The 17,692-nt window shown below is 38.0% G+C and overlaps 1 protein-coding gene across 3 annotated transcripts in view; it reads right to left on the bottom strand.

Moving 5' to 3' along the window:
• RGS6 (regulator of G protein signaling 6) overlaps positions 1-17,692 on the bottom strand; it is a 773,101-nt gene that overhangs the window by 150,829 nt on the left and 604,580 nt on the right. For all 3 annotated transcript variants that reach the window (XM_007472890.3, XM_056810707.1, XM_007472889.3), the window contains exon 4: positions 6,778-6,828. In XM_007472890.3, the coding sequence (XP_007472952.1) occupies positions 6,778-6,828 (51 nt within the window). The remainder of the gene's footprint in view (positions 1-6,777; positions 6,829-17,692) is intronic.

A 17,692-nucleotide genomic window follows, 5' to 3' on the forward strand; every position in this document is an offset into this window, starting at 1 on the left:
TGAGGTTTTCCTGACTCCAGGCCCAGTGATCTATCCTATATTACTAAGCTACCACTGTATAGGGAATTCCTTATACAGAGAAAATTCAAGTCTGAACAAAAAAAAATGTTTGGGGAGTGAAGAGAGGGGAAGAGATGGAAACTCATCCAATAAGGCAGGGGTCCCCAAACTACAGCCCATGGGCCACATGCAGCCCCCTGAGGCCATGTATCCGGCCCTTACTACACTTCCAGAAGGGGCACTTCTTTCTGTAGAAAGATATCTGTGTGTATATATATATATATATGGATATAGATATAGACATATTCTAAAAAAATAGGAACTAGAGACTCAGTGGCTGGGGAAATGGAGAAATATGAATAAAGTACAAAGTTATAAAATCTTATTTAGCCCAATTTGCTGATCTGACAATCAGAAATTAATATACATAAACCTTTATAGGTTTATGGCTGTAAACTTCTTTTTGACCCTCCCACAAAGGTAAACCCTGTTAGGGCTTCAAAGGCATGATTTTAGCATCCTGAGGGGCAGAAATAGGACAACTGGATGGAACTTTCTAATATCAAAAAGAAGGCTTATTTTACTTATAATTATTGTTGTGAATAATCCTAATTATTATATAACACTTATGCTACAGTATAGATATGCATTTATTTATTATATAATAATTATTATTAGCAACTCAGACTTCTTGAATCCTCAGCCACCTTGCATACAGGTAGTAAGCCCCAAAGTAAGCAAATAAACAAATACATGAGAACAATATACTTCTCAGAGGCAGAAAATAAAGTGTTAATAAAGGACAGTGAGAAAACAATAAAAGATACTCCCCTCTTTAGTGTTTAGGCATTTTAACAGGGTAGGCTCTCACTTGGAGCCCTATCTTATATTGGCAATATAAGTTATTTTGCACACAATTTTAAGAAGCTTGGTTGAATGTTATTACATGTAATTGGAAAATATATACATACATAAAATATATTTAAAAAAGAAGCTCGGGTGTTTATTTATCTGTAGTGTTGAAGCATCAAGTTTTCCAGGCCATATCATATTGGAAGCATCAGATCAGAATGGGAGACACTTTTCAAGGCAGTCATAATGACAACTGTAAGAAGGAATACTATAAAATTGAGTATCTATCTAGGGAGGAGGCATAAAAATCTGAAATAAAAAAATAGCACTCAGGGACCATTTAATTCAGGGGCAAACAGCCCTTCACACTCTAAGGACATTATTGTGTTATGGGACACTTGTGTTTAGTGTTCATTATAGTGACCCTAAGGCAAAAATAAATGGTTACATCATATTCAGTACATTTTGTTTAAGAAGCCAAGAAAATATGAATGCATTTTAGAAACATCCTACCTTGATATTCTGGTGGGTCTGTGATCTCATTAATGGGGCACTGTTTCCAGTGGTCCAGATAAAAATTCTTCTAAACCTTCTTAATCTGTGATACTCTTTTTTTCCTCCCACATATTCTACACAGGGAACATACCAAATATGGTAGGGGCCTTCCTCTGGAGACAATTACATTATGTAGATGCCCAGCACAATACCTGACACATTTGTTTTTTGTTGTTCAGCCAACTGTTTGTGACCCAATTTGTGGTTTCCTGGCAAGGGTGTGAAGTACACAGGCTTTTTTAGGGGTTAATTTTGGCTCTTTTTAAAAACTCTTACTTTCTGTCTTAATAACAACTATAAGACAGAAGAATGGCAAGGGCTAGGCAATGGTGGTTAAGTGACTTGCCCAGGTCACACAGCTAGGAAGTATCTGAGGTGAGATTTGAACCCCTGACTTTTGGCCTTGCACTCTATCCATTGTGCTACCCAGTTGTCCCAATCCTTGTTCTTAATATATGACCAGTCTATCTCCTCATTGGGTCACATGTTTCTTTTAGTGTATTTTTTTTTACACAACTTCTCTGAAATTCTTCATTAATAACATGTTATACCTCATGATCCACCAAGCTTCCATCATTGCTTTTGGGGTGCTCCATGATTTTAATTCTTTGGAAACTGTGGTACTCCATATTTTTCAGCCATTTGACAACCTTGCTTATTGGTGATTACAAAAAAGATAAATCTTTTTTTCAGGGAGAAAGTTGAGGTCATTAGAATCACTGAACATGGAGGAATTCCACGGAGACTGGAACAACCTCCAGGAAGTGATGCAAAGTTAAAGGAGCAGAGCCAGGAGAACATTGTACACAGAGACTGATACACTGGTACAATCGAACGTAATGGACTTCTCCATTAGTGTCAATGCAATGTCCCTGAACAATCCACTAGGATCAAGGGGGAAAAACACTATCCTCAAGCAGAGGACAAATCGTGGGAGTAAAAACACCAAGGGAAGGCAACAGCTTGACTACAGGGGTGGAGGGGCTATGATTGAAGAGAGACTCTAAATGAACAACCTAATGCAAATACCAATAACATGGAAATGAGTTTGGATTGAGGACACATTTGATACCCAGAGGAATCACGCATCGCCAATGGGAGGGGTGGTGGGAGGGGGGTGGGAGGAAAAGAAAATGATCTTTGTTTCTAATGAATAATGTTTGAAGATGACCAAATAAAATAATATTTAAAAGAAAAAAAATAATGTGAAAGCCCCCAAAACAAACAAATAAATAAATGGATGAATGAAAAAAAAAATAACCGAACAATTTCCCAAATGCAACTAGCGAATCTTAATCTTAATCAAATGTGAAACTAGATCACTGTCAATCCATGATGTCTATCCCAGGTATATTGATGAGCTCTATAAATTGTCAATCAATTCAACTATATATCATAGTCTTGACAATAGTTTTTTTTTCATTCATTTGGTTTTCTAGTATAAGTAACTACTCCCATAAAAGGCCAAATTATTTTTAGTGACTGCAAATATAATTTAGAAGGTTTTGCAATATTCTAGGCTTTGAAACAGTCAGTACAATTTCATCCACAAAGAGGAACCTCAGGAAGAACTCGCCAATTTCAGAGAATTCTTCTATTAGGAATCTGTACTGAACATCTTCAATGAGAGTAGTAAACACCCGTGGTAGTTATGCATCTTCCTCTTCTGTGCCATAGTAGATTTTCATAATCAGAGTGTTATTGAAAAATTATTTACATAGTATCTTTCAAAGAATTTTGTATTATTTTGAATTTTGAGGGAAATCTTTTATTGAGATAGAAAGTTTAAGGTTGAATTGAATTACAAGCTTTTTATAGTAAGCAAATGTGCATCAAGGGCATTATTTATACCTTTATTTAAAAAAAAAGTTTTAATAAGTGGTTCCAGTTGCTAGTTTAAGCACTGTGGCCAGATAAATAGCTAGTTCTAGCCCAGTGCTTAATAAAGTCAGTTGCAACAGGTTAACAATATCTATGTGAGTCAGGAAAACCAGGGGGTCAGGGGAGAGAATGCCCTTTGATCTTCACCCATTCATTAGAAAAACATTAGAAAAAACATTAGAAAACCAGGTGGAAAAGCATGTGTTACACATATCATCTTCAAATAATGTTGTTTTCTAAATCCTGTCTATTCTCTTTGCATATTTTCTTCAAAGGTGCTCTCAATAATTATCTAAATTATTGTCATGCATGGTTTTTAGAGATGAGTCAGAAGTTATTGTTTTTATTAATAACTTGTTCTTTTAAAGGTAATACAAAATGTCCCAAATATTTTAGTGCAGTTTTAAGCTTTAATAGTTTTTAAAACTTTAAAACTTAAAAAGAGCAGTAAGACATTTGGGACTCCCTGTAAGGTCTTTTGTTTTGTCCTCTCGGATGATGAATTTATCTCTCAACATCATTTAAATTGCTTCACTTTCAATATGAAATCTCTTCTGCTCGGTCTGTATGTATCTTTGTTTTCTTTCTATTTTTTTATGTAGGACATTGAAGGCTAACATATTAGAGTCTAAAATGTGGTGATTCCATTATCATAGATGAGGAAAAATAATTTGATATAACTTTGACAGATCTTTTCTATTTTTGCCTTTTTGTTATACTCTTAATTTTATCTTTAAATGTTCTTGGGATGATCTATCTTAAATTGTCTTGCCAAGTTCTTTGTAACTTTGTTTTTCTATCTGTTTTTCCTTGCCTTTTTTAATGAGATGCTTATAATCTTCCAATCTTCCACTTCTGAAAAGTTTTACAGATGAGTTTGCATTACAAACTAGTGTTTCAAGTTACCATAACTCTTTTCTTGCCAAAGAGTTCCCTAACTAAAATAGTTTCTAATCACTTTTGGTTTTCTCAATATGGTGGTGACTCTTGCATCACTAAAACTGCCCAAGGAAATGACACCATATTTCAATGTCTATTCCTTTATCTGTTTTCTAGTTTTTAGCAACTAAATAAGTTAGATTATTATTCACTCATTTACAAGCAATATCATCTTATTTTGATTCTTTCTCATTTTGCATTATCATTGAAATCTTTGTTCTAATTTTTGATGATCTGATCCTACATATGCAGTTTACTCAGAAATTATTTTCATGCTGATAACCAGTCATTCCCTGCTTATTAGGATAACAACAATATCATTGTGTTATATGATCTTCTTTTTCAGTCCTTGCCATATTCAGTGTCTCTCAATTCTTTCCAATTATTCAAGATACATGCATAAGAGGCTTCTGTGTATTTGACATACTTTTAGTATCTAGTTTTTCACTCCTGAACCATATTTTCTGACATTTTTCTCTTCCCTTCCTTATGTCTACCAAATATTTTAGTGCAATTTTAAACTTTAATAGTTTTAAAAAATGTTCAAAATATCAATAGTAACCAGAGATTAAAGTTAAATTGATTTAGCTTGGAGGGGCTTATCAAGTACTTCATAGAATTTCTTTATCTCAGCATTAGTTGCAACAAATATTGGCATATTAGCTGCTATTGATATTTTTACAAATTCTCATTGTGAATGCTACAGTATTCAAAAGGTGGAGGTAAAAAGAGAACACATTCCAGTTATAGAGGAAAGTTTGTATAAAGGCACAAACATGGGTCAGATGATGGTATGGTTTGGTGAAAAAACTGCCAAAATATAAACAAACATAAGATTTATGAAAATAAATGCATGGTAACTTTGAAGAATGAATAGCAACTAGGGAAATAAAAAAGACTTCATATAAGAGGTAGTGATTGAGATAAGCTTGAAGGATGCTAGGATAAGGAAGAAATACTGAAATGAGAGTGCATACCAGGCTGTGGAATCAGCCTGTACAAGGATCAAAGACGGAGTTTCATGTACATGAAGGGTGAATCAATTTGGCTGGAACATAAAAAAATGTGAAGATAAGCCTGAAAGGTAAGCTCGAGTCAGAATTGGAAAGATGGAGTCAGATTCATCATCCCAGGGACTCATCTACTGATGATGAAGTTCTATATTCTTATTAGGCAGATCCACCAAAACCAAACATAGTCTATAACCCAGACCATACTTGAGGTATTTCTAGCTTGATAAGGTCTGCCACAATTTGTAAATCAATGAGTTACAGGGAACTGCCCAATGTGAATGAACTAGGGCAATGATGGTAAACCTTTTAGAGGCAGCGTGCCAGGCCTCATCCCCAATCACCCAGAGACTGAGTGCCAACCCCTCTCCCATCCCATTCCCCACCCACCCATCCCCGCCCTACCCTTACCCCTAGACAGGGGAGGGAGGAAACTTTCCCACTGGCTGCTGGGCAGAAGGGTAGGTAAAGTGAGGAGTGTCCCCAGGCACATGGAGATGAGGGGGGGGAACAGCTCTGCCCTAAGTTCCTCTGGCTATCTAGTAAGGAACTCTGGCAGGTGACTGTAGGGGTGCCCACAAAGAGGATTGTGTACCCTTTTTGGCACATGTGCTATAGGTTCACCATCATGGAACTAGGGTATTTGGTTGGGACTCTCAGATAGGCAGATGACTGGAGGAGAAGAGTTTCTTTGAAGATGAGATAGGGTCTGCTTCCTCCCTAGCCTCCAGAGCTCCTCACACCTGGCAGAATAACTATGTGGGCCCTTTCCACTTGGGTTATTGAGTAGGCTTTGGAAAACCCCAGGGAATTGTGATCAAAATTAAATTGTGCAGTAAAAATAATCACCTGATTAGATTATTGCTTCTTCAAATGGTCAGAAAGCCCACCTTCCTAGAACTTTTTGGAACTTAGAGTCAATGATACACCACGATAACGCATCAGAGTAGGACTCTGAGGGAAATACAAAGGGCTAGAATGTTTTTTAAAAAAAGGGAGGGGTTGGGCTAGGTGTTTTGGGAAATGGAGGCTAGGAGAAGGAGGAGAAAAGGCTGATTTAAAAGCTAGGTACAACTGAAATTAGAGGGAAAAAACCTGTTCTCATTTCATTTCTCAGGAAGCAAAAAAAAAAGCAATTTTGGCAAATAATTAAACACCTTAATTGTGGATCAGGCAATCTCACTTTAATGACTGGTTCTAGACTAATGTTAAATGACAATGCTTATCTTTAATTGCTGAAGTTAAAGAGAATTCATCTTATTTCACTATGATCTCTCTTGTTCTTACTGCCCTCTCTGTGGTATGCAGCACAAAGGATGGTCTTATTTCCCCATAAGATGAACTAACTTTCAAGAGGGGGGAAAAATAAACCTTTTTCTTACAGAGTTATTTTTAGTGATTGGAACACTTTATTTATAAACTCAATTGTGAGGAGAATGGTTTAGTTCCAGTTCATCAACCTGGGTATGGGGGATCTACCAGTACCCGGGACCACATAGCCAGCTTCTAGACTCTTGCTCTTCAGAGGTCAAATAAATACCTGGATCCTCGATGGCAAGATTCTTCATAAACCACTGTACAATGTCGGTACCTGTAACGACAAAGCATTCCCATATCAAGGCTTCAAGGCATTTTAACATTTCGGAAGTTCTTAGAGTTCTTGATAGGGAAGAAATATAATTTATATGATAGACACAGATTGAGTTCCAATGGTCAAGTGCACTGTTGTAGAGTTAATGCCAAAGAAAAATTTTACTCTATTCTCATGCTCTTAAACTATTCCAGTTGATCTCCAAATACTATCCAATTCTGGTGCTCAGTGATCATCTGTTATATGCATATTCCCTAGATCAAGTGTTTTTAACCTGAAGTTCACTAATATAAAAGATATATGTGTGTGTATATATATACATATATATATATATTGATAATTACATCTCAATGTATTTTGTTCTGTTTGTAATGATATATATTTTATTTTAAGCATTTAAAAGCCTAATTGTGGCGTCAACTAGCTGACTCGGTAGATTGAGAGCTAGGTCTAGAGATGGGGGGTCCTGGGTTCAAATCCTACCTCAGATACTTCGTAGTTGTGTGACCCTGGGCAAGTCACTTAGCCCCTATCTCTTCTGCTTTGGAAGGCTTAGTATCAGTTCTAAGATAGAGGTAAGGATTTTTTTTAAACACAATTCTGAGAAGAGATTCATAGTTTTACAGACTGCCAAAGGAAGTTAAGAACCTCTATCTTTAGTTAAAACTCCTGTGACTTTTTGGATATGCCCAAGCTTGGGATGGCATATATAGTGTTTTATGTGATTTATATACATGGCCTCAGTTGTACCTTAAAACAGTTTTGTGATGTAGATGACATTATTATTTCCATTTTACAAATGAGAAAAGGAGGTTCAGAAAATTTAAGTGGCTTCCCTGGGGTCATACAACTTATTAAGCACTAGGGCAGGATTTGAATCTTGGTCTTACTGTCACCAGATCCTGCATTATATTGACTAGTTATGAGGCAAAGTTCCATGAAGCCATTCCAGGGGGCATATTCTAGGGAATTAACTCATAGCTGTTCTCTCCCACTGCTGGAAAAAAAAAAAGCATAAAAAGTACATCAGAGGGGCAGCTAGGTAGCCCAATGGATAGAGAGTCAGACCTGGAATTTGGGAGACGTGGGTTCAAATGTGGCCTCTGATACTTCCTAGCTGTGTGACCCTGGGCAAGTCTCTTAACTCTGTTTGTCTAGCATTTGTCCTGTATTATTTAAAAAAACCAAAAAGTATGTCATGCCTAGAAAAATATCTTATTTCTCCCTGGTGTCATGGTCCCTTCTCACTTGTCCATCTGAAAGCCCTCACTGAAAACAAGGATGAACTTTTCAAAGGAACAGTTCGGTAGATAGAGATGAAATGGTTCAACTAAATCTAATCTGCAAGAGGTCATTTTTTCCAGGCAACTGAATTTTTCTTATAGCAGGGAATCTGTGGTATTGAATTTTACTGGGAATATACCTGATGGCTAACAAGTAGGCTTTGTACTTTCTCAGGAGAGAAGGAACAGTTGGGGTCTTCTTTCCTTTTATTCGTTATTTTAGTCTTCTCTTGATCCTTAAATGAAGTTCAAGTGATCCCCTCCATCCTTCCTAAAGCACAGGTCTGATCATGTTGATCCCTTGCTTAACAAGTTTCAAAGGGTGACTCCCCATCGCCTCTTCCCAATTTGGCTCCATCCTATCTTGATCCTTGTTTAGTTGTTCAGCTGCGTCTGACTCTGTGACCCAGTGGACCATAGAGTGACTATATTGTCTGGGGGATTTTCTTGGCAAAAGTATTGGATTGGTTTGTCATTTCCTTCTCTAGTGGATTAAAGATCACTCCAGTGGATTACATATTCATTCCCTCAAATACTTTATCTGCCAGCCATACTGGCCTACTTGCTGTTCTTGGAGAATGACTTTCCATTTCCTATCTTTTCTATGACTTAGATGGAGGATACTCTTGCCTTACCCTCACCTCTGGGAACTGCTGGAACTTTCAAGACCCAACCACTTCCTAAAGCAGGCTTTTACCCAGTTCTCCCAGTTGCAAGTGCTCCCCTCAACAAAAAATTGAACAAAAACTGAAAATAAAGTGAAATTTTTCATCCTGAGACCAGAGGAGGGGAGTCTAACCTGTTTATTTCAGAAAAAAGAAAAATAGTTGTATTTGGTTGTTTTCAGTTGTGTTTAACTCTTCATTAACCCATTTGGGTTTGTCTTGGCCAAGATGCTATAATGGTTTCCCATTTCCTTCTCTAGCTCATTTTCCAGATAAGGAAACTGAGGTTAACAGGATTAAGTAACTTGCCCAGGGCTACACAACTATTATATCTGAGAACAGATTTGTACTTAGAAAGATGAGTCTTCCTGTGACTTCAGGCCTGGTACTCTATCCATGGGCCTAGATGCATCCATCAAAACTATATAATGCCTATTTTATAATTGTTTTTGCTGAATCAATTCAATTTTCAATTTAATAAACATTTAAGTACCTATTATGTGCCATGCACTGTAATTATTTTATACTTATTGATACTTATTTCAACCATTAGAATATAAGTTCCTCTATGTATTGCTTGAAAGCTCTGGTATAACCTATATCAGACTATATTACTGCCTTGTGGAGAGAGTGAAGGGAGAGAATCTGAATCACAAAATTTCTGAAAAACAATTGTCAAAAATTATTTCTACATGAAAGTATAAAAATAAAAGTAAAAAAAAATTAAGTTCCTTGAGGAGTGTCTTTTTTTTTTCTTTCTATTTCCATATAGCACAATTCCTGATACATAGCAAATTATTTGATACTGTCTATTGGTTCCAAAGCAGGAGAGCAGGAAAGGTGAGGCAATGGGGGTTACCCCAGGGTTACATAGCTAGGAAGGTGAGGTTACATTTGAATCCAGGATCTCTCATCTCTAGGTCTGGCTCTCTAGCCACTGAGCCACCTAGCTGTCCCCCATAATAGAGTCTTAATGAAAATTTGTTGAATTAAATAGGATCAAGTCAAACAAAATTAACAAATATTTATGTAGAACCTACTCTGTGTCAGGAATTATGCTAAGCATAAAAGGATGCAAAGAGAAGCAAAAATCAGTCCCTGCTTTCCAGGAGCTCTCTGATTGATGGGGGGGGGGGGAGGGATAATCACTGCCTAATTTTGAATAGCCATCTTATGAGATTCTTTCTTCACTCAGGTTAAAGACAGTATTTGTAAATTGAACATCTGAAGCCAAGTCTTTCCATATTTATTCTCTTCCTTTGAACTTTATGCAGAGTTCCTCAAACTATACAAGTTCAACAGTAGAAAACAAAGGGGAAAAAAGAGGACTGAAAATAAAGTGAAATTTTTCATCCTGGGACCAGAGGAGGGGAGTCTAACCTGTTTGTTTCAGAAAAAAGAAAAATAGTTCTTTCTTCTGTGTTGCCTAGGAACTGGAAGGTTTACAACAGGGCTCCAGCTTTCCCCAGGGCAAGGGGATTATCTTTCTGCTGAGCTTGCTGAACCATTATTTATCACCTGCCAAGATTGATTACTCACCCCGGGACAATGACAGGCCTTCCTTTCCCCTGTTAATTACTGTCATCATTAATATCCATGTCACTAATTAGTATTCATTCACATTGAAAATTCCTTCTCTGCTATCATATCAGCTCTCCCCTAGGCCCCCCACCCCAACTTCAAGTTTCAGTCTTATCCTCTAATTTTTAATCAGCATCATGCCCATTCTTTCTAGCATACTTGTTGCCTTTCCTCCAGACTACCTTCCTAGGGTCCTAGGGTTTCCGCATAAGCTCCCCCCAAAAGAATTGCTACTAGGATATTTTCATCTCGGAACCCTTTCCCTTCTTCCTATTCCTCCTAACATCTGGCTTCTCCTCTTTCCTGATGTTGCCACAATCTCTCATCTGGAGATTCTGGTGATTTGAACTCAGGAGGTCTTAAGGTTATCGCTTTGCCTGGATCCTGATGAATTGAGTTTGGCTTCTAGTTGCTGAGGGACATTCTAATTTACTAGAGGGTTCCATATCTGTGCCTTCAGATTTAATTGAACAAATTTAAGGGTGGTTGCTCAATGACTCTAGGATCACATGAAGCTTTTGTGAGTGTCATACATGCCCCCCCCCCCCACTCCAAACAAGCAAAAAGAAAAATTAAATGCTAAAATAAATGCTAAAGAAAGGAAGAAACAATACCATTTCCTTTGAGTGAACTAAAATGATTATTTGATGTAAATGTATCTATTGTTTCCAAAATACATTGTAGACTTTTAGTAATGCTATTGATTTTTTTTTTTGAACTATGGCTTCTTCCTTTGTTCAGAATAACCACTTTTGTACTAATACCTAACATTTATATGGTGTTTGATGGTTTGTAAAGAACCGTGTGTGTGTGTGTGTGTGTGTGTGTGTGTGTGTGTGTGTGTGTATAAAGGTTGTTGTGAGGCTTGAATGTAATTATATATAGTAGAAGTAAGTACTATGGGTGTTATTGTCACCATTTTACAGTTAAGGAAACTGAGGATCAGAAAGGTTAAATAACTTAACTATGGTCATAATGCTTTTAAGATTCTAAGAGAACCAAATCACAGAAGTGAGGAGATAACTCAGAAAATTCAAGAGGACTTTTCAAAGTTCTTTTGGATATTAGCCTATAAAAACATTTTCTAAAAGTCCATTAACACTGAATCATACTAGTATAAGGGTGTCTTCCTTTTCAGATTTTTGGGAAACTTGTTAGTCATAAGGGGCATGGATGGGTACAAGGTGAGGCTCCTGAGTAACTGATTTACAAAGCCAAGAAAGCAGCAATGACAATGGGCTTGCCCTGGGGACATATACTACTTTAGTACCTTGTTTCTCTTATTTAGAGGAGACCAACAGAAAAAACTAGGAGTTTAAAAAACCTGGAAAACATGGAGCCAATTCAATTTTCAATTCAATAAACATTTATTAGATATCTATTACCTGTCAGGCATTGTATTAAGCATTGAGAATACAAAGAGAAGCAAAAGATAGTCCTTGCAAGTTCTCAATGAAGTTTCAATTTAATGGAGCTGACTGATGTCATGAAAACAAATAGATGCAAAGTAAATTCTCTCTCTCTCTCTCTTCTCTCTCTCTCTCTCTCTCTCTCTCTCTCTCTCTCTCTATATATATATATATATATATATATGCTAAATAAAAATGATTAACAAAAGGAAGACACTGGAATTAAGGGGAATTGAAAATATTTGTAGGAGGGGAGATTTTGGCTGGGACTTAAAGAAGCCAAGGAGGTTAGTAGTTGGAGTGGAGGAGGGAGAGTATTCCAGACATAGAGGACAGCCAAAGAGAATGCCTGGAGTTGGAAGATGTGAGTGTCTTGGTGGAGTAGGCAAAAGGCCAGGGTTACTGGATCAAAGAGTATGCTCTGGGGAGTAAAGTATAAGAAGACTGGAAATATAGGAGGGGGCTAGGTTATGAAGGACTTTGAATGCCTACCTAGCATAGCATTTTGTATTTGCTCCCAGAGACAACAGGGAGCCACTGGAGTTTATTGAGGGAGGGTAACATGAACGACAATGCTATTTGGTAATTACCAGATAAATGGCTCTAATCCATAGAGATAAAAAATTAGGAGGAAATGTATAGGATCTTCACCATAAATGAGCATGAAGTCTCTCACTGGAGAGACTCAGTCATGAATCAAGAAGTGTTATTAGACAAAAGAAAAACAGAACCTACACTTTTCTGCTCTGCTATTTGCTGCCTGGGTGGTAAAAAGAAATAAACCAGTTAAAGGACCAGAATTGGGATAGACTCTTGTTAATCCTAACCTAAGAATTCAGGGCTTCAGCAGAGTCTGAAGTAAGAAGGGGCAATGACTACCACTGATGCTGATTTATCCAACTTAGATAAAATGCCCTAGAGTAGAGCTATATAGACTAGTAACTCTCAGTTGTTCAATTGTGTCTGACTTTTCCTGACCCCATTTGGGGTTTTCTTAGCAAAGACACTAGAGCGATTTATTTCCTTCTCCAGCCCATGTTTCAGATGAGGAAACTGAGATAAACAGGGATAAGTGACATGCCCAGGGTCACACAGCTAGCATGTATCTGAGGCTGGATTTGAACTCAGATCTTCCTTACTCCACGCCCAAGGCTCTATCCATTGTGCCAGTCAGACTGGTAGCTATTTAGAGGTAGAAGAAAAGAAGGGCTATACTTGGATTCATAGTAGAGAAAGTGCCAAGGAGATGCAAAGGGGATTATCAAAAGTTTTTTTTCCCCACTTTATTTTTTTGAATATCAAGATTTGGTGATCCTTTTCTGTGGACTTTACCTCCAAAACCCAGTGGAGAAAAATACTGACACTGAAATCAGAGGACCCAAGTTTGAAATATTGTGGGAATCTTGGTGCACTATGCTGCAAACATTGCTACTATTTTATCTTAGCATTTATGTAATTCTTAACCACTTAACATGTATAAAACTGTGCTGTAATTTTCTTAGGTTCCTATCTTTTGATGTGTTAGTCATGAGAATTTTGAATTCTGTGTCCCTAATTCCAATTTCCCTATAAGCACAAGACAGATTTTTAAAAATAGGATACTGTATATCACCCCTTAAAAAATTTATTGTTGTCCTTGAAAAAAAATCTCAAAATGGTATCCACTATTTTCAACATGGAGCAGCTAGATGTTATTGTAGATAGAGTACTGGCCCTGGAGTCAGGAAGACTCCTCTTCTTGAGTTCAAACCTGGCCTCAGAAATTTATTGGCTGTGTGACCTTGAACAAGTCACAGCTCTGTTTGAATCAGCTTTCTCACCTGTAAAATGAGCTGGGGAAGGAGAGAGCAAACCACTCCAGTATCTTTTTCAAGGAGATCCCAAATGGAGTCAGGGAGAGTTAGACAAGACTGAAATGACTGAACAATAACATTTATTCTCCACATAGCAAAAGCTATTCTAGAATTTCTAATATATACAGAAAAAATATGGAATTCTAGGATTGTCCAAAGGAGCAGGGCACTAGTAATCTTGAGTGTCCAAGGCTTTGTTTAAATCATATAGAAGATTTAACCCTCCAAGGATTTGCTAGAGTGTGACATACTTCAGGGGGCAGCTAGGTGGCTCAGTGGAATGAGAACCAGGCCTAGAGACCTGGGTTCAAATTTGACCTCAGACCCTTCCTTGCTGTGTGACCCTGGTCAAGTCACTTTATCCCCACTGCCTAGCTGGTACCACTCTTCTGCCTTGGAACCAACACCGAGTATTGATTCTAACACAGAAGGTAAGGACTTAAAAACACAATCTTACATACTTCTAAAATTTGACTTTTAAGTATTTCAAGAGGGCATACCAAAGAAAAAGGGTAGAATAAAATTCTTCCTGATGAATTCTAGATGACAAAAATTTGGCCCAGAAGATGTATCCCATTGAATAATGTGAAGAACAGACCTGTCTTCAGGGTCAATGCCTGTAGCCTGCAGGTAGATAAAAACAGATAATTGTTTAGCATCTATGATTACCTTTCCAGGTATATTATTGGAAAGGGAGTATGGAGAAGTGGACGTAGGGGATATAGTTCTCTGGATGTCTAAATGTATTTATTTCATCTCTCTCAAAGAACAGTATGGAATCTATGGAACCAAATTATGCAGTTGTCTGTTGGCCAGGAGGCTGAGCCTCCTGAGATATTGTACTCATCAATTCTTTCTGACTTGGAAAATTAATTGAAATGAAAAAGGAAAAGCTTTAGACTGAAATAGTGAGGATTTGTAAACATTTCTGCCATTGCTTGCTTTTACAATTCATCTCATTACATGTGAAAAGAAGTATTTGAAAAAAAAATAACGTACCAATTTAAAGCTCTCCCTCTCCTCTCATCCCTGAGAATGACAAAGGACAAAAGGAAAAGTCACTCTAGCCTGAAGTCCCTTGGGAAGATTTGTAAACTCCCTCCCTCCCTCCGAGCTTGGAATAGACTTCTCTGTGTCTTGAGTCTAATTTCCCTGCTCCTAATTCAATTGCCAGATTGTAGCATTGAAAAGCTATTTAACTTAGCTTGACCCATGCCGTGTTTCTCCCTTTTTAAAAAGAAGACCCACTAAAATGACAAGGTTTTGAACTGGTCGGAAGGATTAAAGCCAGAAACACCTAACATCATTTTGCTCTTACATGCAGAGATGAGTAACATTACTGCAAATGTACCCAAAGCAGAGTGGGCTGGCAAAGTCTCTCGAGGGAGCCATTTGTGGGCCAAGTTAATCACCTTGATCTTTTCCATCAGCATGTGCCAACTGCGCCACTCAGTGCCGTTCGCCTCACACAACAGGAAGACAATCAACCTCTGAAAACGACACGAGGCTCCCCCCAATTCCAGTTTCAACCATGCACCTTCCCTTCCTCCCTCTGGCCGTCCTACTTCTCTGTAATTTAAAGCTTCCCAGAGCATTACCAAAAAATAATAGGGGGCAAGAGACCAGGCTGGGTTATTACTAACTCATAAATCAACTGGGAGGCATTTCGGGGTGGTGGCAAGGTATTCGAAAGGGGTTCCCTTGGTTTGTTATCTCACCAAAGCCCCCACAATTGATTCATAACCTCATAATCCTGCATTCACTTCCTGCCTTATGTCTAATTGTCAGCAGCTGAGGTACATGATTTGCACGAGGGATGCTGGATGGCAGCAGATGAGGAGGTGGAGAAGAGAGTTTTGTCAATCACAAATGTCCAGGAGGATGCCTAAGGCATTTGGGATTTAATTAAACAATCAGCTTCTTAAAGGAAAGATGAAGTCTTGTTTCATTGATTAAGCTTCCATGCTGAGAAAAGGAGGATTCCAAACTCAGTTTATTATAACCCAAGTGCTATGTGAGAAGGTATGGTATCATCTATTGCCATTTTAAGGTTAAAACAACAGTCACAAATGTGCATCCACCCAATGCTTTGGGGAAAGGAAAAAATCCAGCACTATGCACTCAATATAAGCTGATGAGGGGAGGTTATGAATGTTTTAATGGTTGTTAAGAGTTCAGTAAAGGAAGAAAAGAAATGTGGAAGGGTAAAGGAGGAGTGTGGAGGGGAGAATAGAGAAGGGACCTCTTTCTTCTGTTACTGTTTTGTGTTTGTCTCGTTTGTGACAATTTGATCCTTAAACATGGCTCAGGAGCATTTTATGTTTAAAATGACTTGGAGGCAGACCTTTTCTTGGGAAGGATAAAGCAAGAGAACTGTTCTCCATTATGATGCAAAAGCATGTCATGTGTAGTCTCAGAGCAGCAATCTGATAATGCTAATAACATTATTAGGGTGAAAGGACAGATAACACATTCCTGGATGGGTCATAAGGTTCAATTAAGGGCTTGCAAAGTATTTCTGGGATAAGAAGGGCTAACTGTGACCAGAATCTGAAGCATATTAGCATAAAACATAGGAAGGAATAGTGAATACACATTTAGGTAAAGCAATTTTCTGTTTGAATATTTTAGACATGCCAAACTTTCAAAAAAAAATTACCAGTAAAAAGTAAAATTGAACTTCCATTAGCCTGGCTATTCCCTCATGTGGGCTGCCTTTGGGGCCCTTCCTTCCAAATGACTCTTATTCTTTGAATATATTTTCCATTAAATCTTGTTATTATTGTTCAGCTGTTTTTCAATTGTCTGACTCTTTGTGATTTCCTTTGGGATTTTCCTGGCCAAGATATTAAAGTGGTTTGCCATTTCTTTCTCTAGCTTGTTTTCTAGTTGAGGAAACTGAGGCAGGCAAGTTAAGTGACTTGCCAAGGGTCACAAAGCTAGTATATATTTCAGGCTAGAGATCTGAACTTACAAAGATGAGTTCTTCTGATTCTAGGATCAATCCACGGCACCACCTAGCTTCCCAGTAAGTCTAGCCATCAAATAACTGTTAGGTCAATCTATAGATTTTTGAACTGAGACCTTAAATATCATCTATTTCAATCCATTGGTTTTACAAATAAAGAAACTGGGGTCACAGAAGGGAGTTTCCTGTCCAAAGTTATAGAGCGAGAAAGTAGAAAATGTAGGAAGGCAAATCCAGGTTCTCAGATTCTAAATCCAATGCTCCTTCCACTAAATGCACTTCTCTGCTCAAAACTCTTCAGTTGTTTCCTTCTATTGCCTACTGATCAAATAATTGCCTTACGGCATTAGAAGCCTTCCTTGTTGCCTTTGTGACCTATGTGTCATACACATCCCACTATCTACCAAACTGGGTGACTTACTGTCCCCAATGCAGTTTATAAAGTCACCCATTTTCATTCCTTCACTCATACCACTCTCCTTTGGATCATGTCTGCCTGTTAAAACCTGTCCTTTGAGGCTTATTTCAAGTAAAATCTCCATCAAATCTGTACTGAGGTTAGATGGTTGGTTGTTGTCCTTCATACTCAAAGTGGACCAAGATGATATCAGTGGTAATATCTTTTGACTTGTGTATAAGTTGGATTTAAGTGAGGCAGAGTTGCACAAAGTCGTCAGCTTCACTCTTTCTTCCAGAGTCATTGAAGTCCAGTGGCAAGGGAAAGTCTCAGGATACAAAGGATAACCTTGGCTTCTTTACTGTCTAACTAAGATCTAAATGCTCCATGGTACCCACTTCAACTGCCTTCATGGCTGTTGGAACAAATGGTTCTCATCTATCCCTCTGTAGGGGACAGACCCTTCCAAATTCACCAATGAATTTGAGACCTATTGGTTATCCTCAAGCCAGTTTAGCCCACCTGCCATGACAATTTATCAGGGCATGACTGCTGTGTGTGCTACATCTCTTTTGAGCTACAGTCAAGAGTTGGGTAGCAGGTGGACACCAAAGGAGTAAAGTAGCCCTGAAAAGGGCTTAGCAAGTACTCACATCAGAAGTGCTGGTGTTCCCTGGATACCCACTGAGGACTCCAGTTGGAAATGAT

The sequence above is a fragment of the Monodelphis domestica genome, chromosome 1, assembly GCF_027887165.1.
Source record: "Monodelphis domestica isolate mMonDom1 chromosome 1, mMonDom1.pri, whole genome shotgun sequence".
NCBI classification, from domain to species: Eukaryota; Metazoa; Chordata; class Mammalia; order Didelphimorphia; family Didelphidae; genus Monodelphis; species Monodelphis domestica.